Source organism: Curcuma longa, chromosome 1 (assembly GCF_044706935.1).
Source record: "Curcuma longa cultivar G26 ecotype Majalengka, Jawa Barat chromosome 1, ITB_CL_G26_1.1, whole genome shotgun sequence".
NCBI classification, from domain to species: Eukaryota; Viridiplantae; Streptophyta; class Magnoliopsida; order Zingiberales; family Zingiberaceae; genus Curcuma; species Curcuma longa.
Genome location: NC_133861.1, coordinates 7,488,167 through 7,509,628, shown reverse-complemented (window position 1 = coordinate 7,509,628; position 21,462 = coordinate 7,488,167). Strand labels below are relative to the sequence as shown.

The 21,462-nt window shown below is 37.0% G+C and overlaps 4 protein-coding genes and 1 long non-coding RNA gene across 7 annotated transcripts; 2 read left to right on the top strand and 3 right to left on the bottom strand.

Moving 5' to 3' along the window:
- Positions 1-1,751: 1,751 nt before the first annotated feature.
- LOC141832920 (short-chain dehydrogenase/reductase SDRA-like) lies at positions 1,752-4,863 on the bottom strand. Its single transcript, XM_074720320.1, has 6 exons — positions 4,698-4,863; positions 4,487-4,603; positions 3,098-3,232; positions 2,905-3,030; positions 2,544-2,645; positions 1,752-2,078 (listed from the first exon to the last, which is right to left on the bottom strand). The coding sequence occupies exons 1-6, from the start codon at positions 4,815-4,817 to the stop codon at positions 1,929-1,931; spliced, it is 750 nt and encodes a 249-aa protein (XP_074576421.1). The 5' UTR covers positions 4,818-4,863; the 3' UTR covers positions 1,752-1,928.
- Positions 4,864-5,657: 794 nt separating this feature from the next.
- Positions 5,658-9,060, bottom strand: LOC141827004 (RPM1-interacting protein 4-like). Of its 2 annotated transcripts, none has more exons than XM_074714319.1 (4): positions 8,902-9,060; positions 7,274-7,648; positions 6,390-6,602; positions 5,658-5,890 (listed from the first exon to the last, which is right to left on the bottom strand). In XM_074714319.1, exons 1-4 carry the CDS (start codon positions 8,905-8,907, stop codon positions 5,828-5,830), a joined length of 657 nt encoding a protein of 218 aa, XP_074570420.1. In that variant the 5' UTR covers positions 8,908-9,060; the 3' UTR covers positions 5,658-5,827. The 2 variants fall into 2 exon arrangements, with proteins under 2 accessions (XP_074570420.1, XP_074570476.1); XM_074714375.1 differs by having other exon boundaries at positions 7,274-7,645.
- A 318-nt stretch (positions 9,061-9,378) lies between these two features.
- On the top strand, positions 9,379-14,052 carry LOC141822122 (uncharacterized). The gene is made up of 8 exons (XM_074709587.1): positions 9,379-9,503; positions 9,586-9,724; positions 9,821-9,936; positions 10,022-10,098; positions 10,685-11,079; positions 11,937-12,508; positions 13,472-13,532; positions 13,935-14,052. The coding sequence occupies exons 1-8, from the start codon at positions 9,379-9,381 to the stop codon at positions 13,986-13,988; spliced, it is 1,539 nt and encodes a 512-aa protein (XP_074565688.1). The 3' UTR covers positions 13,989-14,052.
- Positions 14,053-14,536: 484 nt separating this feature from the next.
- LOC141822182 (cytochrome c1-2, heme protein, mitochondrial-like) lies at positions 14,537-18,006 on the bottom strand. Of its 2 annotated transcripts, none has more exons than XM_074709613.1 (8): positions 17,926-18,006; positions 17,094-17,173; positions 16,430-16,614; positions 15,788-16,067; positions 15,635-15,706; positions 15,139-15,255; positions 14,999-15,064; positions 14,537-14,899 (listed from the first exon to the last, which is right to left on the bottom strand). In XM_074709613.1, exons 2-8 carry the CDS (start codon positions 17,151-17,153, stop codon positions 14,783-14,785), a joined length of 897 nt encoding a protein of 298 aa, XP_074565714.1. In that variant the 5' UTR covers positions 17,154-17,173; positions 17,926-18,006; the 3' UTR covers positions 14,537-14,782. The 2 variants fall into 2 exon arrangements, with proteins under 2 accessions (XP_074565714.1, XP_074565723.1); XM_074709622.1 differs by having other exon boundaries at positions 16,430-16,611.
- A 264-nt stretch (positions 18,007-18,270) lies between these two features.
- Positions 18,271-20,478, top strand: LOC141840546 (uncharacterized). The gene is made up of 3 exons (XR_012602747.1): positions 18,271-18,559; positions 20,096-20,169; positions 20,243-20,478. It is a non-coding gene; the product is annotated as an uncharacterized LOC141840546 (long non-coding RNA).
- The last annotated feature ends 984 nt before the right edge of the window (positions 20,479-21,462 follow it).

The following is a 21,462-nucleotide window of genomic DNA, read 5'->3' as shown; positions in this document are numbered from 1 at the left end:
CATTGTCATTCTCTGTGCTTGCATTGGCATTGTGCTAAAGTTAGGTTTTCTAACTGCAAAGCTGTTTGCTTAGCTTAATGTTGTTTACATATTCAAGTTGCTGGTCTTTGGGGCTATTATTAAGCTACTCACCTCCATGTTTATGCTCTTGGAATTCAGTTACCTACAGGTTTTCTTTCTCCTGTGGTTGATCTGTTTTTCCTTTTACCAAATTTATGCTTATTGTTTGTTAGATTTGTCGAACCAACTTTGTCTGAAAGACTGAAACGACTGTTATGTTATTAACATTATGTTCTTACTTAAGGTATCCAGCTTTAAGTTTCTGTACATGATCTTTTACCTTTCTTTTATATTTAAATGTTGAAAGAGCACCATGAGATATAGGTGAACATTTGCTTCTATTTGTCGATGAGTTCTTGTAAGTTAGTAAGCAGTCATTTCTGTATGATATTGAATGTTATTGTGGTAGACAAATTCAACTCCTGTAGACAATTGCACTATATAACTTCGATTTAGATTAAGGCTGCTGAAATCCACTTACTTTTGAAGTTGGAGGGATCTATTCGCCCTCTTGTGACATTATGCATTTTTAAACTCTCAAGCATGATTTGGCACTTTCTCTTTTGTCATTTGGAATATGCTTGCCCAACATAGTAAACATTTAATCTATCTGATGCCACTGTTCTTCAACTTGCCCTTGTTCTCTAGCAATTTTTCTCTCGTTTCTTTCTCCGTTTTAAGTAGAAGTCATTTGCTTTGCTTTTGCTTTGTCATTGCGTATCGAAAACAAACGGTTTAGCTCAAACTTGGAAATTTTACTAACTGTATCACTTATTCATTTGCTTACTAATTCGTCTCGATTATTTCCTAACCTTTCACTATTAATTCAAGTCGCTGGATGTTAAATGTTAGCCATGTGAATGCATGCATTGCAAGTTCTTTCTTCCCCCTTTCCAGCCACAGAAAGCAACCCTCAACTTGTGATGCATTCATTGTGGCTATATCAACTTTAGGTGTTGTACAAGTCTCACCATCCCAATTTGTGAAGCAAAGTTGATGCAGTGGTTGGACCAAACTATTAAATTTAGTCATCTGGTGGGTTAGAAAACATCGACTTTATGATCTTATTTGAAGCATGTATTTGACAGTTTGATTCGTCTTGTTTGGTTTTCGCAGATCCGCAACAACAACAACGAAATCTTGTGGCTGTTGAAAACATGTTGGTGAAGGTATTTTTCATCTCTTTGTATTGTTTAACTTTAGCTTTGCCTTTTAGGCCTCTCAAATTGAGTGGGTTGGAAAGTTGCGTGATTTAGAATATTTGAGATTGTGATTTAGGTGGCATTAATCTATTTGCATCAATTCCACATGGTCTTAATCCTCAACTTGCTTGTAGAGTGTTTGACTTGTTCTTGTTAATTAAAAATGTGGTCGTAGGCTTTTTCTTTCTTGTGTTCATATTTGAAGGAAGATGAGTTGAGTTGGATCTTTTTAGAGTCAAGAAATGGTAGATGAAAAACTCAAATTGATTTATTTATGAAGTTTCAATCGCACCTTCATTTATGAGTTTGTCTGTTTGTTTTATCGCGGTTAGACTGCAAGTGATTCGCGGCTTAGCCATGAGCTTGTGGGCTCCGCAATTCGCGGCCGCAACAGTTGTGATTCGCAGCTAGGCTGCAAGCACTTTCAGGGTTCAATGCCATCAATTTGTTGGCCTGTAGTTCATGACCAACTGTTTATTGCAAGAACCATAAACACAATTCATCCAGCTTCAGTTGCCCAAATAAGTCTAAAATCTCTCTGTTCTACATATCCAATGAAATGAGGCCTCAGTGACTCTGAGACTTTGGAAATGGTTGATTCAGTAAATGTAAAGTTATCTACTAGTGAATCACCATCACAAGGTTTTATTGAATTAGGGGGAGGGATTATAGTCTGGAAGGCATTCCTCCGGCAACCACGAGTGTTTCTCCGGTGATGTAGGCTGAGTCATCCGATGCAAGGAATGCGGCAACGGACGCCATGTCTTCTGTAGTTCCAAGCCTCTTCAGCAAAGTTTGATCCTCAATAGTTTTTCTCTGCATTTAAGCAGAGGTTCTTTAAGCACAAGATGAGAGATGAAAGGAATGATGTGAGAAAACTTTGAAGTATGAAACTATCAGGGTTCCGATTGAGGAGCTACTTGATCCCAAGGCTGAAGTGTTCCCACGGCATGCCACTCGGTATGTTAACAACGCAAAAAAGGCAACAACATGTATTACTTTCATTGTCATTTCTAAACCTCCCCATCACACTTGTGTGGCATCTTTCTCTTTGTCCCTCTCCCAAATTCTCGCTCTGCGAGAGGCTACATTTGAACTGGTGAGACGTTACGCCTACCTTATATATGTCGCCCTTACCGACAGCGACGTCTAGCCCTCACCATAGCCGTGGGCCATTGGCTAGTTAGATCCAACACAAAATACATTGAATAGACTAAAAGTGCACGATAAATGTCTAGTAGGAATCACAAGAGCCCTTGAACAAAAGAAGAGAAAGCTCACCAAAGCGTCATTGGTCGTAATGAAACTAGCAAAATGAGTAGGGACGAATCCAGGAGCTATACAGTTGACACGGGTATCCGGGCTCATTTCGGAAGCAAGGGCCTGCAAGAAATTTAGCCAACTGTCATTTGATGTTATCAGGGCACAGACAATACAGAAGGGATTACAAACTAACTACTACTACAATCTTTAAGGTAAAATATAAATTTTATCTGTAACTATTCTCAGTTACTTGTAGAATAGAAATGTCGAAATTCACTGTAATGTAAAATTGTATAATCTATGAAATGTCTTATCGATGCACCATGATATTCTAAGAAATATGATCCATGCGATACAACAATAAGAAAGAGAGAAGTGCCTTAGTGAGTCCGAGAAGGGCAGTCTTTGTAACACCATACATGGCCATGGAAGCTTGTGGGTGGTAACCTGCAATTGAAGATATAAGGATAACAGAAGATCCTTTCTGCAAGTAAGATGCAGCAGCCTGAAAGAGGAACCAAGTTAATATACACAAACAAGACAAGGTGAAGCAAGAACAAGATGCAAACTACCTGGAGGATAAGGATGGAAGATTTCACATTGATCTCCCAAAGCTTATCGAGAATGGACTCTTTGGTATCCAGTATGCCATCAACTGATGGATTAGAAGCAGCATTTGACACGACTATATCTATGCGACCATATTTCTACAAGAGTATCAGAGATGACATCTGTTAGATCTGTGTCAAATACTAATGTCAAACAAGATGACAGTAAGTCCCTGAGCAGAAGACTTACTGAAGAAAGGGATAATAAACAAAACCTCAACATTCTCCAAACTGATATATTAATTCAAGTCGAGGAATTGACATTGTACTCATTTGATCTCTCAAATCCAATTGTTCCATTCAAGTATGCAATTTAATGAATATCTTCATGGCCATCAACTCTCAACAGGATAGACAAAAAATGAATTAATGGTATCTTTTTTGTAAAATGGTTACCACTGAACCAGCATCGAAATCTCAGAATCTTACTCGACACACAGAAAAGAAAAAAAATCTACCACACCAAGAAAAATAGGTGTACTAAATTTTAACTTAATACAATGATCAACAAAGCAAAAAAAGTTTCAGCTTCATCATGATGGTATGTCTCAATTAGTCTCTTACATCAAAGTCAGTTCAAGGAAATGAGGAAAGAACGAAAAGTGGCAATCCAAGAGTTCTGCATCACAACAAAAGGAAATAAGTGATCAATTAGGGATGCAGACCAGCTAACTGAATGGTTTCTGTAGCAGCTCAAGTAAGCTTTTGAAAGTGGCTTGATCATCTAAGGTGGTTATTGCTTGTTGTCAGTCAAGTGATCAATTTTAAAGGATCAGGCTACCGATGCAGATATGGTTTTATCCTCTCATGTACCATAAGCAAGGAAAAAACTGGCAATTAAAGTTTCAATTCCACTACTAGTTTCTAGTAACTGGAATGTTGGCTAACAAGGTTCTGGGAGAACTAATACAACACCACATCAGTAATTTTGTACGACCAATTTACCACCTTTTGCTGCAACTGAAGCTTTCTATTAATTCTAAAAGATCAATAATCTTCTGTACTAGGGTTCAACTATTTTAACTAAGAATCAGAGGCCAACCGAGTCTGGGTGAGAGTGGAAATCAGGAAAATGAAAAAAAAAAAGGAACTATCTTTTAGTCGATCTAATTAGATTGCTTGAAACAGTAAACCCCATGATTAGATCCCTCAAGACAGGTTTGATCACCATGAACTAGCTTGAGATCTCTCAATCGGAATTCACCAGGAAGGAGATGTAAGAACACTGATTAAGCATGGCAAACCAAAAACTGAAATTTGATTTCGGCTATTCACAAACCAAAATCCTCACAGAATCCAAAAGTCACATCTCAACAGGAACATCATTCTCTACTCAAACAAAGAAGCGCGCACCTGAACGGTCTTCTCCACGAGATCCTTCCGGTGCTGGGGATTCGACACATGACAGACTGCCCCGATCACCTCGATTCCCTTCGTCCGAAGCTTATCCACCGCCTCATCGACGTTTTTCTGTTCTCCCAAACGAGGAAACACCGATCGATGGCTTAAAAAAAATCCCAAATACAAAGAAATTGAAGCAGTACAAAAGAGGGGCGAAGCGAACCTGCTTCCGGGAGGAGACGACGACGGCGGCGCCCTCGAGGCCCAGGCGCTCGGCGATGGCGAACCCGATCCCTTGGGTGGAGGCCGTGACGATCGCCACCTTGCCCTCTAATCTCCTCATCTCGCCTCGCTAGGTTAGCGTCCTTCCAAGTAAACCAAAACCAGTGCGAACAAAGCAACGGCGAGATTTATCACAGGGAGCAACACTTTTTCCCATTTAACTCCAAGAAATTCCTAATTTACAGTTCTAACCTCTAACATTTTCTTTAAAGGTAGAATCCGTCATTCAACCGTCCGTCCCACATGATCGATCCCACATGATCGATCCTATACGATCGATCTCAGGATCATTTGTGAAAAAATAAATCAAAAAATTACAATTGATCACGACGGAGGAGAACATTGAATTCGACTCTTGTCCACTTCAATAACTTTGTTCTATCATAACCAACTCAACTATGTCCCGAGGGAACTTCTAACATTCTCAAAATTAAGATTTTGAAACAATTATACTTTCAAGATTAGTCATAATAAAAATCAAATCTTCTTAAATATTTTTTTAATTTAATTTCATTTATTTATTTCAAAAATTATTTCATTATTCTTTTTCATTCTTGTTTGCATTAATAATTAATAGTTGGAATAATTTCATAGCCAAACGAATGCATACTCCTTTTTTCATCATTCTTTATAAAAAAATAAAATCCGCCACTTCAACGATCCTAAACAATGGACACCATATTCATTTATAAGAAGATAAATTAAAAAATTACAGTTGACCACTACGAAAGAGGACATTGCCTCGGCGATTCTTCTTTTTTCATCTTTATATGTATGGAATGGTGTACATGGGCACAACCTCAAGGCACCACCAATAACTTTTACTAAATGAACAAAGAACAACCACAATACAAAGATTACATTGAAATTTAAGAACATATAAGAACATTCGACCCCGAAATATAAGAACATATCAAACATATTGAACAAATGCATCAACCAGTAGCTCTGGTTGAATGGATAGTAATACATACATAGCAAGAAATCTTTCTATGGTTTTCGTATTTTCGATCGAGAGTTCCATAGGTAGCAAGAAATCTTTCCGCGGGAACATTCACATTGGATGTGAGACTATGCCTTATTTGGGAATTCATTTGATCTGTTTCTGAGGCTTGAATGTAGGCATGGAAACATCTGCGAAACCACCGATTAGAAGATAGATATAAAAGGCAACAATTTGCCACCAGACCTCTGTAAATTTAATAGCATTTGTCAAACTGATCAGTTTGTTTGTTCTCATAAAAGGTACCATAAGCAAATTTACGAATCAGCTAGCGACAAAATTTAGGACGAAAATATACATTTTCGAAACTTGAAATGTTCAATCCAAAGATAAATATGAGATTTGTCACAATGCAAATTAAAATGTTCAACTTATAATTTCCGAAAGCTAGCTAAGCATGGGATGCTGATTTGCAAACTCTGTTTGCACTACAAAAAATGAAACATCTTATGATGATTTAGAGCCACAATAAATTTTCTTTTTGATATCCAAAAACCTAAAGTTAAGATCAAATCAGTTTGCAACAAGATGAGGCCAAAAAAAGTTAAGATCAAAGCTTTTTTGTCAGTAAAATGCCCAAAAATAGATCAAAGAGATCGCAAACAAAGTTCAGCACAATTTAGAACTTACCCAACTCCAAAAAGAATGATCTTTCTGGTGGTAAGACCTGTGGCTCGGCGCAGGAAATGCAGGTTGAGGAGTAAATCCCGGAATGGTAGTTGCAGCTGCTGCCTTCTTGTCTTCTTTAACTTTGTTGAAGATGACAGTGTATCCAGCTGCCATATTAGGATCTGCCGCATTCCATTCTCCGAATTTTGGCAATGCTGTGGCTCTTTGGCGATCCTGTCGACATAAGAACAGAACAAATTATAAAGTTCTTCAACAATGAACTTGGTTTCATAGACTAAAGATCGATATTGGAATAATTGCCTATTAATAGTAACTGCAAGATGGATGACATGAGGAACCAAGATCCATAATTAGAATTAGTAGCAATCAATTGGCGCGATGATCAATAAACCTCTATAGGTTGGAGATATGGCTAGGAGGGCAGTTATAAATGGTTAAAAAATAGTTCAACCTCAGATGAATTAGATCCACCTAGATCAAGATAAGTCTTTCTCGATCAAACTAATAAGGTCGAACAGAAAGCTTGTATTCTGGCCTGTGTTTGCTGATGAGCTCAGAGGCCCCATATGTGAGATTTGAGCACACCATAAATCATGACTTTCTCGCTTTGCTATTATTCTCTTATGTAATTCCTAGCTTCCTTGTGAATGGGTTCTTCGCCTTTCTTATGGTTCCATTCTTGACTTTCCCATCGATAATCATGACTGGTTTAGACCATAAGTATAGTGTCAAGTTCTTCCTAGCAACATTATCTTATGAGAAAGTAACAAGTCAAGCAAATTTTAAATGAAACTATCATGATTTAACTTCAACATATGAAACCAAAATACTTTGGCTTAGTCGTTCTCTGCTTTGCGATACTTGAGAAAGAAAATTGTTCTTACAGTTGCTCCTTGTTGAACATTTACTTTTCTTCTCTGCACGACGGGGGACTGAGAAGGTAAGTATCCAGCTTCACCTACACTCCTATGGTCTTGATGGTTTCCACCTTTGCATTTCCTTTCCTCCCTGCCATCATTTGCTTTTGGCTCATGATTCCGCCCGCCGAACTCCCTATGTTTGTCCCTGTGCCGGCCTTCTTTTGGATATTGAGGTTCTGCAGCCAGGTCTCCAGGTTTGTGGAGCTCTATCATTCGCTCTGGATCATATGGACTGAGAATGGTAGTACCAGAAGCTTTCTCCTTGCGTGCCGTATCAAAGTGTGTCGTGTAGGCAGCATTTTGGTTCCAATCACCGAAGCGCGGCACATGGCCCCCCTGCTGCAGAGTAGAGAACAGCAGAAGAAAAAACAGCAGTTACGTAGGGTGATAAATCGGGAACATGATCTAGAATTGGTAAAACCTATTTGAACTATTAGATTAGTTCTATTCTGTAAGATTAAAACATCATTAGAGATTTTTATAAGTGGATACATACCATGAGAAACTGAAAAACAAAGAACAAAATACCATGTTAGTTAAACAAATTAATGAACTAATTCCAATGTTTTACTGCACGCTTTGCGTGAAAAGATAGGCAAATCACTATATGGTCCTATGACACCATAAGATTATCTCTCATAAACATAACACAAAAGTATACACAATATTTTCTAACAAAGGGAATCCATTATTTGATTTCAAGCCGAAAAACCAAACCAAACGGTTTGGTTTCTTTGGAGATTACCGCACAACATAAATGCATGCTCTCTCAGTCAACTCCCGATTCCTATGCCGTAAAAATGGAAGTTGATCATAAGTGTACAAACATACAAGCTAATGTGAACCAATTATTGCCACATGCTCATATCATAGATATTGCAAATGCTTCTCAAGGAATACACAGGATATTATGTTGCAAACTAAAATCTCAGGACAAAAATTAAATGGAATTCCTATTCCATAGTAACAATGAATTCATTTGTGAAGAAACATAGAAGTTTTGGGACTCAAATTCTGGTTGCCGAATATTATTTTTTGTATCAACCCTTCTTGTGTTTTGCTAGATTATTATTTTTTTGTATGCATGCTGAGAGAATTTACTTATTTTTTTCTTAGAAACCAAAATCCTGTTTCAATCGATCCAAACACAAGATGTGAAATCTTAGTTCTTGAGAATTGACTTTCCTTCAGAAGTTGATTCTGAGCAATGTAATAGAAATTTGCAGCTTAAGTTGAGAAATGTCAAAGATGATAGGAAAAGGGGAAAACTAAAACACGGAGAATGCAAATCGAACCCTAAAAAGAAAAGTGTAAAGTTTATCAGAAAGCAATCCAAATCATGGATACAAAAACACATCTCGCATCAGTGACTATAAGAACCCCAAATGGCAGAAGCATACGGCATCACGAACGAAAATCGATCTTGAAGCAATTGAAGAGCAACTTTTAGCGGACGAAAACCAGAAGCGACGGAACCAAAAAGCCAAAAGGATGATCTTGGAGCAATTAAAGCCCGAACACTTCCCAGGAAACGATATTTTGACGATCGAACCGGAACTCCAAGGCAAAATCGGGGGGAGAAATGGACTCACAGCCATGAAGAGGCAATAGCCGGGGAAATGCTTCGCGTCTGGCGCAGAACCAAGCGGAGGATGAACGCTCAAGGGCTCCAAGAGAGGCGGAGGCGGAGGAGGGAGCCATTTATCGAAGGGGAGGGCGGGCACCCCGCCAGCATTGGCCACGCTTCTCTGGCAGAATCCTAAACTTGGAGAGAGAGAGAGAGAGAGAGAGAGGAGGAGAGGGGAAGCCATGGACGTGATCGAGGAGGACTGCGTATGGGAAACTTGCGATTTGGCCCATTTAGTTTCCTTGATTGTCAATTAAGATCTATACAGAGTTCACTTCACCCCACAAAGTTTATCTTTTCTAAAAACCATCCACTAGCATGCGTCAGCAACGGGTTCCGTCCCACGTACGATTGGCTCGTTTAAGATTCAAATCCGGCGGCGCTCATTTCCTCGTCTGCAGCCCCGCCGCTGGCCTCCTCCTCCTCCTCCTCAGCCTTCGGAATGGCGACGTCAAGATCTTCGCTATCTCCGTGGACGGCGACCAGATCCGATCCGGCACGGACCAAGAACCCTAGAGAATTCGGCCGGCGCGGCGCTAAGAAACCTCCTTTCGCACACCCCGGAAGGCACGAGGCTCTCCTTTCAGGTTCGTCATCTATTCCTTGTCCTCGCGCACTCCTCATCTTTCCCGCTCTCCTGCCATTGCAGCTACATGGCGGTGAAAAGCCAAAAGCTTCGGGAGCAATTCGATGCTAGTGCGGTCTTCCGTGGCCGACTTGGAAGCGGGAAGGGCATTTTCTTTGGTATCTCGATCTTCGTTGACGGATTCACGATCCCTTCCAGTCAGGTATGCCGTTAATTTCTTTTTACAATTGTTTACGAATTGTATCAGTAGATCTGTCGATTTGGTTGTGACAGTGTGTTCTTGGACGGATTCCTGTAGGAGCTCAGAGCTTGTATGATGATTCATGGTGGTCGGTACGAGAATTACTTCTCGAGGCGCTCTGTGACACATATTATTTGCAGCCATCTGCCTGACAGCAAAATGAGGAACTTCAGGTCACCTTGGAGCATCATGGTATCTATCTGATGTGGTTTTTAAAGCAATCCTTTAATTGATTATAGTGATCTTTTTATGGTTCAGGGTATTCAGTCGAGGGCTTCCAGTTGTGAAACCTGCTTGGGTGATTGAATCTGTGGCTGCTAATAAGCTTTTGAGCTGTAAATGTCTTTACTCATGATTTTCCATTTTATTGTTTCCTCAAATTTTAGCATTCATATGATATTTGGCCACACCTTTTGCTAAAGAAGATTTTTTTTCCCTTTAGATGATAGCTTTGTGGAATATGATCTTGAGCTTTGAGCAAAGCATCTGCAATTAGCATAAATTTTTTGTATATGAATTAATGACTCATGAAATGAACTAATGCCTAACCAATCAAAGTCTAATTGCCCATTTCGTTAGCTAAGATTTGTGCTCTAATTAGTCATGCTTTAATTGATTTATAAATTGCTAATGACATAATCTTGCATGAAGCTTGATAGAGGGATACAAATTCATGTAGCAGATCCCATAGTTGAAATGAACATGACTTGATGACGATGTTATCACAAGAATATGCTTCTAGTTCCATTTTCTCACAATTGATTAGTATTAGTTAATTTCATCACCTTGTGAGGTTCCTCATAGATGATAGTTGAGAAATATTTAGCATGCGTGTTGGAAATACCAACAAAATTGATTTTATTTGATGCTAAATGAAATGTATTTCTCATTTATTTAGTTTTTTTTTTTTCTTTTGCATAGGGGTTCCTTACCAGTTAAATGAGCTTGAGAATGGGACTCATAAGCAACAAAAGCTGTCTTCTTTTTTTACTTCTAAGAGTATGTCAAATCGGAGGGATGGAAAAACCACTATAGCTCTTAGTTCACTATCTACCAGAAGGCCGTTGTTACTAAAGAATGAAAAAATGAAACAGCTGATAGTCGATGAGCAAGGTGAATGCTCAACATATAGAGAAGCTATGTTTATTGGAACTGAAAAGTTTTGTGAGATGGAATATGAAGCATCAAGAATTAATGATACGAAAGAAAAGCACAAGGGAATAGAGATGGGACAGAGTTTTGCATGCGTGAACGAAGTAAAGCTGAAGGAACGATTAGATAATCCATATGATGGACCTTGCAATCAGCAGCAGCAGGTGAAATGTTTATGTACAACATACTGGTATCTATTTATCTGTTATATTTCTATTGGTATTCAGTTCCTTTAATTATTTTATAAAATTTATAACAAGATTTAAATATACAAATGTTTTAATTTATAATTTGTTGTCTTGTAAACATCTTTACACTCAGCAAGCCATCTAACACTCTATATGGTTATGTTAACTGAGTTACTGTTGCTACTGAGTTTGTCCTTGCTTCGAAATGCTATTAAGTCTTTTCTAATATGCTGAATAAACAAGTTTGGTTCATCTAGAATTGGATGAAACTCTTGGCTGGAAGTCTCTCACTGACAAACCAATTTTTCCTATAAATACTATTTATATCAATCTGTTTCATTGCTTATTATCTTTCTCATCTTTCTTGTTGCATTCATATGTTTATATACTACATGTTTCTCATTTTTTTGCTAGCAAGTATTCAACATTGGTTTGGTGATGCCAATAAAACTACTTTTGTAGAAACAGCTCACGCTATACTTCTGTTTTTTAATTCCTTCTGTATTTGGCATTGGCAACCCGTCTGTATGTTTCTTCTTCTTATTGAGTTTAGTTTGCCATGAGGTCAGAGAATCTGCTCTTTATCTTAATAGTAACTCCTAATATTTGAATTTTTGTTGTACAAGAGTAGATTTTAATCATCTTCCACTACAGTTAAGTTTACCGGATCTCTAAAAATTCAGTAGCAGAGCAAGTTCTAAAGATAAAGAATGCTATTTATCTTAGATTCTCCTTCTGTTTAAGCTTGTCTCTATTTGCCTTTTTCTTTTTTGTCAATCCTCTTTTAATATTGGCTATATTTATACTCATGTTAGTTGTATGGGCATCTCTAGGGAGCTAACGAGGACAGCCTCCAACAAATTCAGACTTGTCCAACATCTTCTTCAAGGCCAGATGATTTACACCCAGATGCTCATGCTGATAATCATTCAGATACGATACCTCAATCTCTTAGTCAGTTAGATTACTCGGTGCTCGATCAGCTACCTAAAGAATTGAAGGCTGATATTCTTGCTTCACTGCCTCCACACAGAGCCCATCATTATCCTGGAAATGGCCCCAGCACCAGTGAGAAGGATATGCCCTCTAACCTGGATGAGAATCCTGGAAATTCTAATATGTCTATGTGGATGGGAACTCCTCCAAGTTGGGTTGAGAAATTCCGACTTAGTAATTGTTTCGTCTTGAACATTATCGCAACACAGTTTGCCAGATCCGATACGAATGGTCTTCTTTCTCTAACGCTTCAGTCCTTGAGTCCTTTTCTGTCTTCATTTTCTGACTTAAGTTCAGTGGAATCAGAGGAAATGATTTGCAGCTTGGTCGAGCTTTTCAAGCAATATATTAAGCTGAAGATTGAATCAGATATCGAAGAGTTGTACGTTTGCTCTCGGATTTTAAGAAGGTGCACCTCTATATTTAGCAGCATATTTTTTCTAAGATCAACATTATTCTCTTCTTTTGCAATTTCCTTGTTTCATAAGATCACTATTTTTCCTGTGTTTGCTTTTCAAGGAAGCTACTGATTGCTTTTTCTCTACATAAGTTGACTTATTTGCATGTTGTTCCTTTTATACCAGTTCAAACATAAAGTTTAAGGCATTGAATCCAGTAGCCTAGTCCAAAATTTAACTTTATGCCTCCTAGCAACTTCTACCAAGTCAGCTACCATTTTTCCTAGAGAAAAAGCTCAATTATCATGGATCAATTTAGCTTGCTGATAAATTGATATCGAAAAATTCAGAAAAAATCATTCGAATCCATCACTAGGCGAGAGCTGCTTTAATGTCTTCTTTTTACAAGTATAGATATGTGGAATTATGGAATAGATTATGATTAGTTGATATTAACTAATAGTTCCAAACTTTTCCTACTCCATGAGCAATAAAAGCACAATCAAAATCTACAAACACAGGAAGTGATGTACACAATTGTCCCTCAGTGAGTATATCTTTGTGATTGCATATAAAATATTTTACATATAATTTCTACTGCAAGGTATTAAAAGGTATTTTAAGGCAATAGTCAGCAAATAATATTAAATAGGAAAGAAGTCAATTAAGTTAATAATGACTAATATTTATATGTATCTTTGATCAATCAAAGTAAATTTACAACAATCAAATTCTCATGGCACGACATATCGAAATTGATAATTTTACTGCATTTGTCATTCGAATATTCACTCGAATCATCCAGATGTTTTCCTTATTAGTCACTTAGTTTTGCCTTCATAGATAGAATTTTGCACCAATCTTTGAAAGTTCCTCTCAACTTTTTGTTTTTTCGAATTTCAATCCTTCGCTCACTTTTTTGGTACAATAGTTAACTTATTGGTTCGCTAATTATGATAAATTTGGTCATTTAGGTTTGCCACAGATTTCAAGTTCCTATTTCTAGTATATGACTTGATCCTTCCTACTCTTCAGGTATAAATTCTAAAAGAATTATCCTTTCAACATACATCCTTTTTCTTTGCTCAAATACACTTCCTCAGGGCCGTAAATGATAACAAGCAGTACATAAATTGATAAGAGTTTATTTATGCTTGTTTGGTGTTAAGTTTGGCTCATTTATAACCCTTAACTTAAATCACAATACATAAAAATATGGCGTATCCAATCGATGAGTGATCTAATTTATACTAGTTAAAGATTGTTTACTTTCATATCTCACACCATCATGCCTAAGAATAATTTGAATCGATTGTTCTCTGGCCTAAAGCACCACATGAGTTTTTTTTCAAATGTCGACATAATCAAACACAAGAATTTTAACTCTCTTTTTTTGTTTTTGTTTTTGTTTTTGTTTTTGTTTTTATATTACAACAGGCTTCTATTAGCGAGTACTACGGGGGGAATTTTAGTCTTCCTTTTGACAAATAACAAGCTCTTTGAAGTGGATGATTATTTTTCACACAAGTGTGTATTCTTCTACTTGCAATTGATTTTATAATTTTCATGGTCAGTGATTACATGGCATTCAATTGAGATCTTCTACTTTGATCTATTTGTCTTAACTATATATTTAATGTTAGTTATATGAATCTTTATCCTGGATTTGATTATATGCATAACTACTAACATTGAAATTACTTTTTGCATTATTTTCACGTAATTATTGTTATTGAATTGCAGGTACAAGTCAGAAGAATAATTGTAATTCCATCGATAGACACGAACACATTCAATAACAAGGGCAGATCTTATGTAACCATTATTTATGTCGATGGCAATCATTTATGGACACGAACAAGAAATATGACAACCATATTGAATTTATTTGATAGACGAATTAAGAAAAAAACTACTTATCTTTAGAATTAATCAAATGAAGTTTGAAATATATATTTTTTAAAAATACATCTTTTAATAAATAGAAACACAAAACAGAAACATCTGATGTTCGAAAATAAATAACCAACCACAAAAAATGTTAAACCTTATGCCGATTATTTATGCAAAAGCAACACAAAAAAGAGAAACATCTGATGTTTCGAAAATAAATAACAAACCATCTGTCGACGGCCATTGCAAACCTTTTGACAATCCAAGAAACTAAGTCAAGAAGAACATACTTCTCCCACATGGAGAATGAACCAAAAATTGCTTTAGATCTACCGACAATGTACATCATCCAATGTCGTTATTCCGGTCTTTCCCGTGAAGAAATAAAAGCATCAGTTGACAGCATCTACGACCAACTTGCGCGACTTGACAACGGACCACTTCAACCGCCGGTAGTATGCAGCTTGGAGAAGAGCAAGCGAGAGTACAAAAATCCATTTGAATCCCATCTACCAAACCGCAAAGCAGATCGATTAGTCGCGAAGCTAATCTTGGTTAGGTGAATACTACATGGAAGAATATATAGGCGCGAGAAGGCTGGAGTTTACCAGTTTCCTCTCCTCCATCTCAGGCTCGGCTGCCCAAGATAAAAATGTTACGACATCCTTACCCATCTGGAACACATTTGAGAAATTAGTATCGGATCAAACACAGTTTATGAATACGAACACATCTTGAGTTCAATTACCTGGGATTCAGTTGCAGGAGTACCATCCTCATACTCAACAGCACCATCGATGAGCATTTTCGGCATGGCTATTGCACCGCCAGGGAAATAAGGATTGTAGTGGAGCCCCTCGCGAATCTGTAATCACATCAATAACAAACATAAGATTTAGCGAACGATTGCTTTGCATATGCTTATAAACACATCGGAAATTCGAAGTTAATATTCAGTTCAATTTTGCCCAATGGACAGTCATGAACTGCACTCGATGTTGTATATCTTTTCAATATATCCAAAGAAACAAGGCCTTGTTTTCGTCGTAATGAATTAAAAAAAAATTATGGAAGTTGTAAACAAAAGAATATAAGAAATGCTATCATTGAGAAATTATACTGCTACGAGTGCAATAAATGGTAAATTATATTTGCAGATCACATATATACTGATACGAGTGACAATTGATGACTAATGAGATTTCTTACAAACGGAATAAATGAAATTGAAACCAGAGTATTACCGAAACACCAGCAGGAGGATCACGATAGCCAGTGAGAAGAGCAAACGCATAGTTCTGTCCATTGTGTCGTGCCTAGGAAAAGGGAGAGAAAATCAAGCTTGTTGAAGAAAACATGAGCGACAAGTAACCAAGATAGACAAGGACAGGCAGTACCTTCGTAATCAGGCTCAAATCTGGAGGATATGCCCCTCCGTTTGCAAACCTTGCTGCTTGTTCATTTGCATATGGCTGAGGAAACCGATCGCTTAATTTGCCAGGACGAGTGAACATTTCCCCTTCATCATTGGGGCCATCAACGACCTCAATTTCAGCAGCCATTGCTTTCGTCTCCTCTTCAGTGTACGCCACACCAACAAGATCTCTATATGAGATCAGAGACATAGAATGACAAGAAGCACATACTTGTTGATAAACTTGGTGACCCCGCCGAATTCTGTGCATATCATGTTGTGTTATAGGTTTTCAAACCAGTCTTAAAATGAATAAGTATGCATTATCATTAAAAGACAATCATATATGATTGTTGACAATATTGTGCACAGGCGACAGTTGCAAAATCACAAACGTGGACATAAGAATACAGAAATTATAAACCCTCTAAAAAATTCAAAAATGAATCGCCTAAGGTACGGAAAGGAAAATCAATTGTAACCATCTTCCAAGTATGAGATATCATAGAGAACTAGATTTCATAAAAAGTTGCCTCCCATATCATAAAAAAAAACATTTTGTAACAAATAAAATTTCAGTTCTCAGGATACCAGAAAAACAAAATGCCAACACTGTTTTACTTACGATGCATGATCGTATGAACTCAGGATGCCTTTGTGAGGCCATGGATAATTTGAAGCCGGTAAACCATGCTCAGCTTCATCAGCAGATGCCAAGGATGCAAAGCTTAAAGCACCAGTAATCCCAACTCCAAGTAATGCAAAAGCTTTCAACGATTTCATGCCAGCCGATACAATAGCCTCTTCCTGCTTTTGCGATGACACCAAAGCAGGAATCCACAGACATAATCAAAGTTTTGTTAGTAATCCTCAATGTATTGTACTCAATTAAGGAACAAAACACTTATCGAGGATGGCATAATTTATATGTATCACTTATTGAGGTTTACAAAAAATAAAGGATAGTGTGAAAATCCTTGTTTTTGTACAAACTAACCTGAGAGTGGGAACTTACATGCGACTAGAGAGGACGAGGAAGAAGAAGCAAACCTTGTTTTGAAGCATTTTATTATCCTAAAAGCATGTTTAGACACACAAGAACTAAAAAAGAAATAGTGTCTTTACAATAATCGAACACAAACCATTCACTTAGATGTGATGTATATGCATTGAGGCAAGTAAATCATGATATGGCTATCCAAGAGAAATGGATTAGTAAACTACAATATGTGTCTAACAGAGTGAGAGGAGTGAATGCTGTAAAAATGGGGAAAGGAATAAATATTTACTGTTGACTGAAACCGAAGGTGCTTTCTCAAGAGTTGGCCAATGCCTCTTCCAGCAGCCATTGAGTAGTTTGCAGAAAGTTCTGAGAAAGATGTAATCAGAAAGGTAACAGACTGGATAGAAACACCGTTCACAAAGGCAATTTCACGCAATTAAGAAAGTAATACAACTGTCAGTGGCAGACAATCCACGGCAAACAATTGTAATTTGATTTCAGATTTATTAATTCACTGATCAAACTAAGCATATTGGCGAGTGCAAAGTGGAATCCCCAAACAACACCAAAAGATATGATTTTGAGAACAACTACAGATAAAAATATCAATTTGGCATACAATTCACAGAGCAAACATTTGGAATTTGAGTTCAGATTTATTAATTCACTGATCAAACTAAGCATATGGGCGAATGCAAAGTGAAATCCCCAAACAACATAAAAAAAGATATGATTTCGAGAACAACTACAGATAAAAATATCTTATAAAAAGCGAGTTTTCTACGAAGCTTAACGATAAAAAGATCAAAGCAACCAATGAGAATCATAAGCCTGGAACAGCGCTCCAACTTTTCCTAATAGTAGAACCCTGCAAGCACAAACAAGAGTCGTCTTCTACGATAACCAAATAACCAAAACCTAAATCCTGCCAAAAGTAAAAATTCAGCATCAATCGCGAAAAATATGGAAAAAAACCTTGATCTTTAGATTCAAAAAAGAAAAGTCCACCGTGAAATACATAAATTGGAAGATCCAGGTACCGAATAGATCCATAGACATCGACATCAACCACAGGAACAGATCACTGCAACGGGTGAAATGAAAGTAGAGGGACGAACCTGGAGGAGCCTCGGCAGGGAGAAGCCGGCGATTTGGGAGGCGCAGCAGATGCCACGGAGAGCAGTCGGAGTGGTGCCCTATATGGCATGGCTGGTGAGAAAGTTTCACTTTGCCCCATCCAATTTATCTAAATATTCAATTCACCTTAATATCTTTGAAAAATATCAACTTGCCCCTAGAATTTTCAAATTGTTCCATTAGACGTTTCAGTGCAATCGCGTGCCAGGTCGTTAAAACAATATTGACCATCCAATTCGGACCCCAAGCTTGATCAACGGTCAAGATCTCTCAATCTGGTTTAAAACCGAAACCCAATTAATAATCGATGAGCGCGAGTCCCACGACCGACGAGGACTTGCTCCGATGGAAGCCGCCGCCGCCGGCGGCGGCGGAGCAACCCTACCGGAGATCTATCAGGGCTCTCAGCGCGACTGGTGGGCTGGAGCACCTGGAGCGGGAGCGGCTCGATTCCTTCTCTTATGCATCGTCATCGTCTATGCATTCGATCGAGGATCCGGCTGGCTTTGCGTCAGCGATTAGTAGGGACATCACCCAGATCCGCTTCCTCTGCGTCGAGAAGGATCGCCTGTGGCTCTCGATTCCCGCCAGACGTCAGCGCGATCTATGGAGGAGGTATGAGATCCAAATCACAGAATTTTGTTTTCTTCTTTGATTCCTATCTTGCTTCTCTTTACTAGAACACTGGAAGAATTTCAATAACAAAGAAACTTCGGTAGATAAAAACTAGGACATATGATGAGAAAATAAGCTCTGTAAGAGAATATAACTATGTAAACTTCAATGTTGGGATAGCCTAATCTTAAATAGGTGGAAATCGTCGCAATTTGTGTTGTTGTTGTAAGATAATACAACTGTAAGATCGTTTAATTTAAGAGTAATGCAAATCCCTACTACATTCTTAGAGGAGAATTTCTGCAATCAAATTTACATGGGCTGATCAAACAGAAGGAACAAAAGTCTAGGTCCCTGCTTTAGCTAGCTAGCACTTGATAAGATCATGACAAATTATAGTAGCAACCTTGATACAACAACTTGAGCTCCACTTGCTTCCCCATCTTTACGCCAGAAGTATTTCATAGATGATGGGAAAGCTTTCTTCATATTCATGATGCTCATCTTGCTCGTTCTAAGCATGGATGATGCTTTACCGTGTTCGACATAGTCTAAGGACTCAACTATTATCCAATACCAAACCATAAATTTTTTTTTCAGCTTTGAAAAGTTTTGTGAATTAAGAAGGTTGATAAGCTGGAGTTGCCAAGGAGTTTAAATATCAATATAATGAAAATCATATGGCTGCAAGCAAACATCATATTATTGGTCAGGCTGAAAATTCACTTCATTAGATTAGATTTTCTTCTTGTTGTTGATCTCTGTTGAGCACCAAAGTGTTTTTCTTTTACCTTCTATCAGTTTTTTCATTCAAGTAACCTAGAAAGAAGTGATGAAGATGATAGATACTTGACCTCATATATGAACTTCAGGCCAATGGGTTCAAAACACATGTAGATGAACTCTTGAACTCTACTAGCATCTGTCAACTGCAGCCGACTGGTACTTTGGTAAGCTAGTCTTTCTAGCAGTAAAGTAATTCAAATTCTTGAAGAGAAATCTTAAGACTATTCCCATTCAACAGTTCAGGATTAGCAATTGTAAATTATCAATCTTCTCGTTCATATGAATTTCGTTCAAAGGGCTGCTCTTTGAGGCAAGTCCATTGCCTAGAAAAGCACACACCATGTCGTACTAATGAAAGCTTAGCATGAAGAGAAGTCTGGATTAAAATGCTAGGTAAAGAAGGAAATAGAAGAAGATCATGTCCCTCTAAGGACCGAACAATTATCCAATACCAAACCATAATTTTTTTCCAGCTTTGCAAAGTTTTGTGAATTAAGAAGGTTGATAAGCTGGAGTTGCCAAGGAGTTTAAATGTCAATATAATGAAAATCATATGGCTGCAAATAAACATCATATTGTTAGTCAGGCTGAAAATTCACTTCATTAGATTAGATTTTCTTCTTGTTGTTGATCTTTGTTGAGCACCAAAGTGATTTTTTTTTTTTAACTTTCTGTAAGTTTTTTCATTCAAGTAACCTAGAAAGAAAGTGATGAACATGATAGATACTTGACCTCATATGTGAACTTCAGGTAACCAATGGGTTCAAAACACATGTAGATGAACTCTATCAGCAATCTGTCAACTGCAGCCGACTGGCACATTGGTAAACTAGTCTTTCTAGTAGCAAAGTAATTCAAATTCTTAAGAGAAATCTCAAAACTATTCTCATTTAACAGTTCAGGATTATAAAGAAGGAAATAGAAGAAGACCATGTTCCTCTATAATCATCCAGCAAGCTGAAAGAGAACAATGAGCATTGATTATCTGTACCATGTAGGCATTGAGCGTAAGAACATCTAACTGTTAGATATGCAAATTCAAGGGGAAGGAATAAGGAGTACTGCTAGTACTAGCCAGCCAAAAAACTTCCATCAAAGCCACATAATATTAACAGTAATGCTAATGAGAAAAGATTGTTCTACTTTTTTAGTATAGGATTGTAAATGAGTCAATTTGAGTAAGTTTTATGGTGTTCAAATTTATTTGATAAGGTAGTCAAGTCAAGTTGAGCCTAAAATAAATCAAGTCATTAAAATGATTGTTTAAACTTGACTTAGTTTTTTTTATGAGCTTAGTTCAAGCTTGGCTTGAGTTTGGTTTATTTAGATATTATCGAGCTTTCAATTCAAACTTATTTGATTGTTTGAAACTTTTACCTTTTAAATTTATTTGATTGATTATTGAGTTTAATAATATAAACTTATTTATTCATTTTGAAAGTTTTCTTTGTTTATTTAGCATGTTGATAAAAGTATGGTTCATGAATATTGTTCATGAGTTAAACAAAAATATATCTAAGCTTGCCTTGTTTAATTCAATAAATTATTAAATGTTATTCATTTAATTGATTTTGTATATATTAAATGAATATAAATAAAATCTTATCAAGTTGAACATTAAATTTATTCACGTACGTTTCACTCATTTACAATACTACTTAAAAACTATGAAATTCACTAGATTCAACGTCAAGTTCCTTCTATGGTTTCGTACTCCTTCCATACAAAAGTATCACAAAACAAAAAGGATGTTTAAGCGTGATATTTTGTTTGCCCAGACATATTTTATAACAAACTTATTGATTTGCTTATTTTCCTGTGTTTTTTTATTTTAAATATAATACACGATCAGTTTTCATGTTGAACTGTTAAAAGGATTCCGCACTGATGATCATTATGCTATTAGAAATATAATTTTTCTTTATAGATTTAATTTGCTTCTGATTACTAAAAAATATTTTTAAAATTTTCAAATATAATTTTTTGGCATGCACTTAAACTATTACAACAATGTACATATTGAATTCTAAAATATAAATTTGAAATTGGAATAATATTTTGAAATTTCTTTATAACTTTAGTCATTTCATTAAAAACGTGATTATAATTTTTAAAAT

Excerpts from the sequence above, each read along its gene's own strand:
- LOC141822182 (XM_074709613.1), bottom strand. The coding sequence starts at position 17,153 with ATGGCTGCTGGAAGAGGCATTGGCCAACTCTTGAGAAAGCACCTTCGG. Across the intron at positions 15,065-15,138 it reads CTCCTGCAACTGAATCCCAG|ATGGGTAAGGATGTCGTAAC; the intron begins GTAATTGAACTC and ends AATGTGTTCCAG. Across the intron at positions 14,900-14,998 it reads AGATGGAGGAGAGGAAACTG|ATGGGATTCAAATGGATTTT; the intron begins GTAAACTCCAGC and ends GCGGTTTGGTAG.
- LOC141827004 (XM_074714319.1), bottom strand. Across the intron at positions 6,603-7,273 it reads ATGTTCAACAAGGAGCAACT|GATCGCCAAAGAGCCACAGC; the intron begins GTAAGAACAATT and ends TTATGTCGACAG. Across the intron at positions 5,891-6,389 it reads ATCATTCTTTTTGGAGTTGG|ATGTTTCCATGCCTACATTC; the intron begins GTAAGTTCTAAA and ends GTGGTTTCGCAG.
- LOC141832920 (XM_074720320.1), bottom strand. The coding sequence starts at position 4,817 with ATGAGGAGATTAGAGGGCAAGGTGGCGATCGTCACGGCCTCCACCCAA. Across the intron at positions 3,233-4,486 it reads TCGTGGAGAAGACCGTTCAG|AAATATGGTCGCATAGATAT; the intron begins GTGCGCGCTTCT and ends ATACTCTTGTAG. Across the intron at positions 3,031-3,097 it reads CTTCCATCCTTATCCTCCAG|GCTGCTGCATCTTACTTGCA; the intron begins GTAGTTTGCATC and ends TTCCTCTTTCAG.
- LOC141822122 (XM_074709587.1), top strand. The coding sequence starts at position 9,379 with ATGGCGACGTCAAGATCTTCGCTATCTCCGTGGACGGCGACCAGATCC. Across the intron at positions 9,937-10,021 it reads AGCAAAATGAGGAACTTCAG|GGTATTCAGTCGAGGGCTTC; the intron begins GTCACCTTGGAG and ends TTTATGGTTCAG. Across the intron at positions 12,509-13,471 it reads TGCTCTCGGATTTTAAGAAG|GTTTGCCACAGATTTCAAGT; the intron begins GTGCACCTCTAT and ends TTGGTCATTTAG.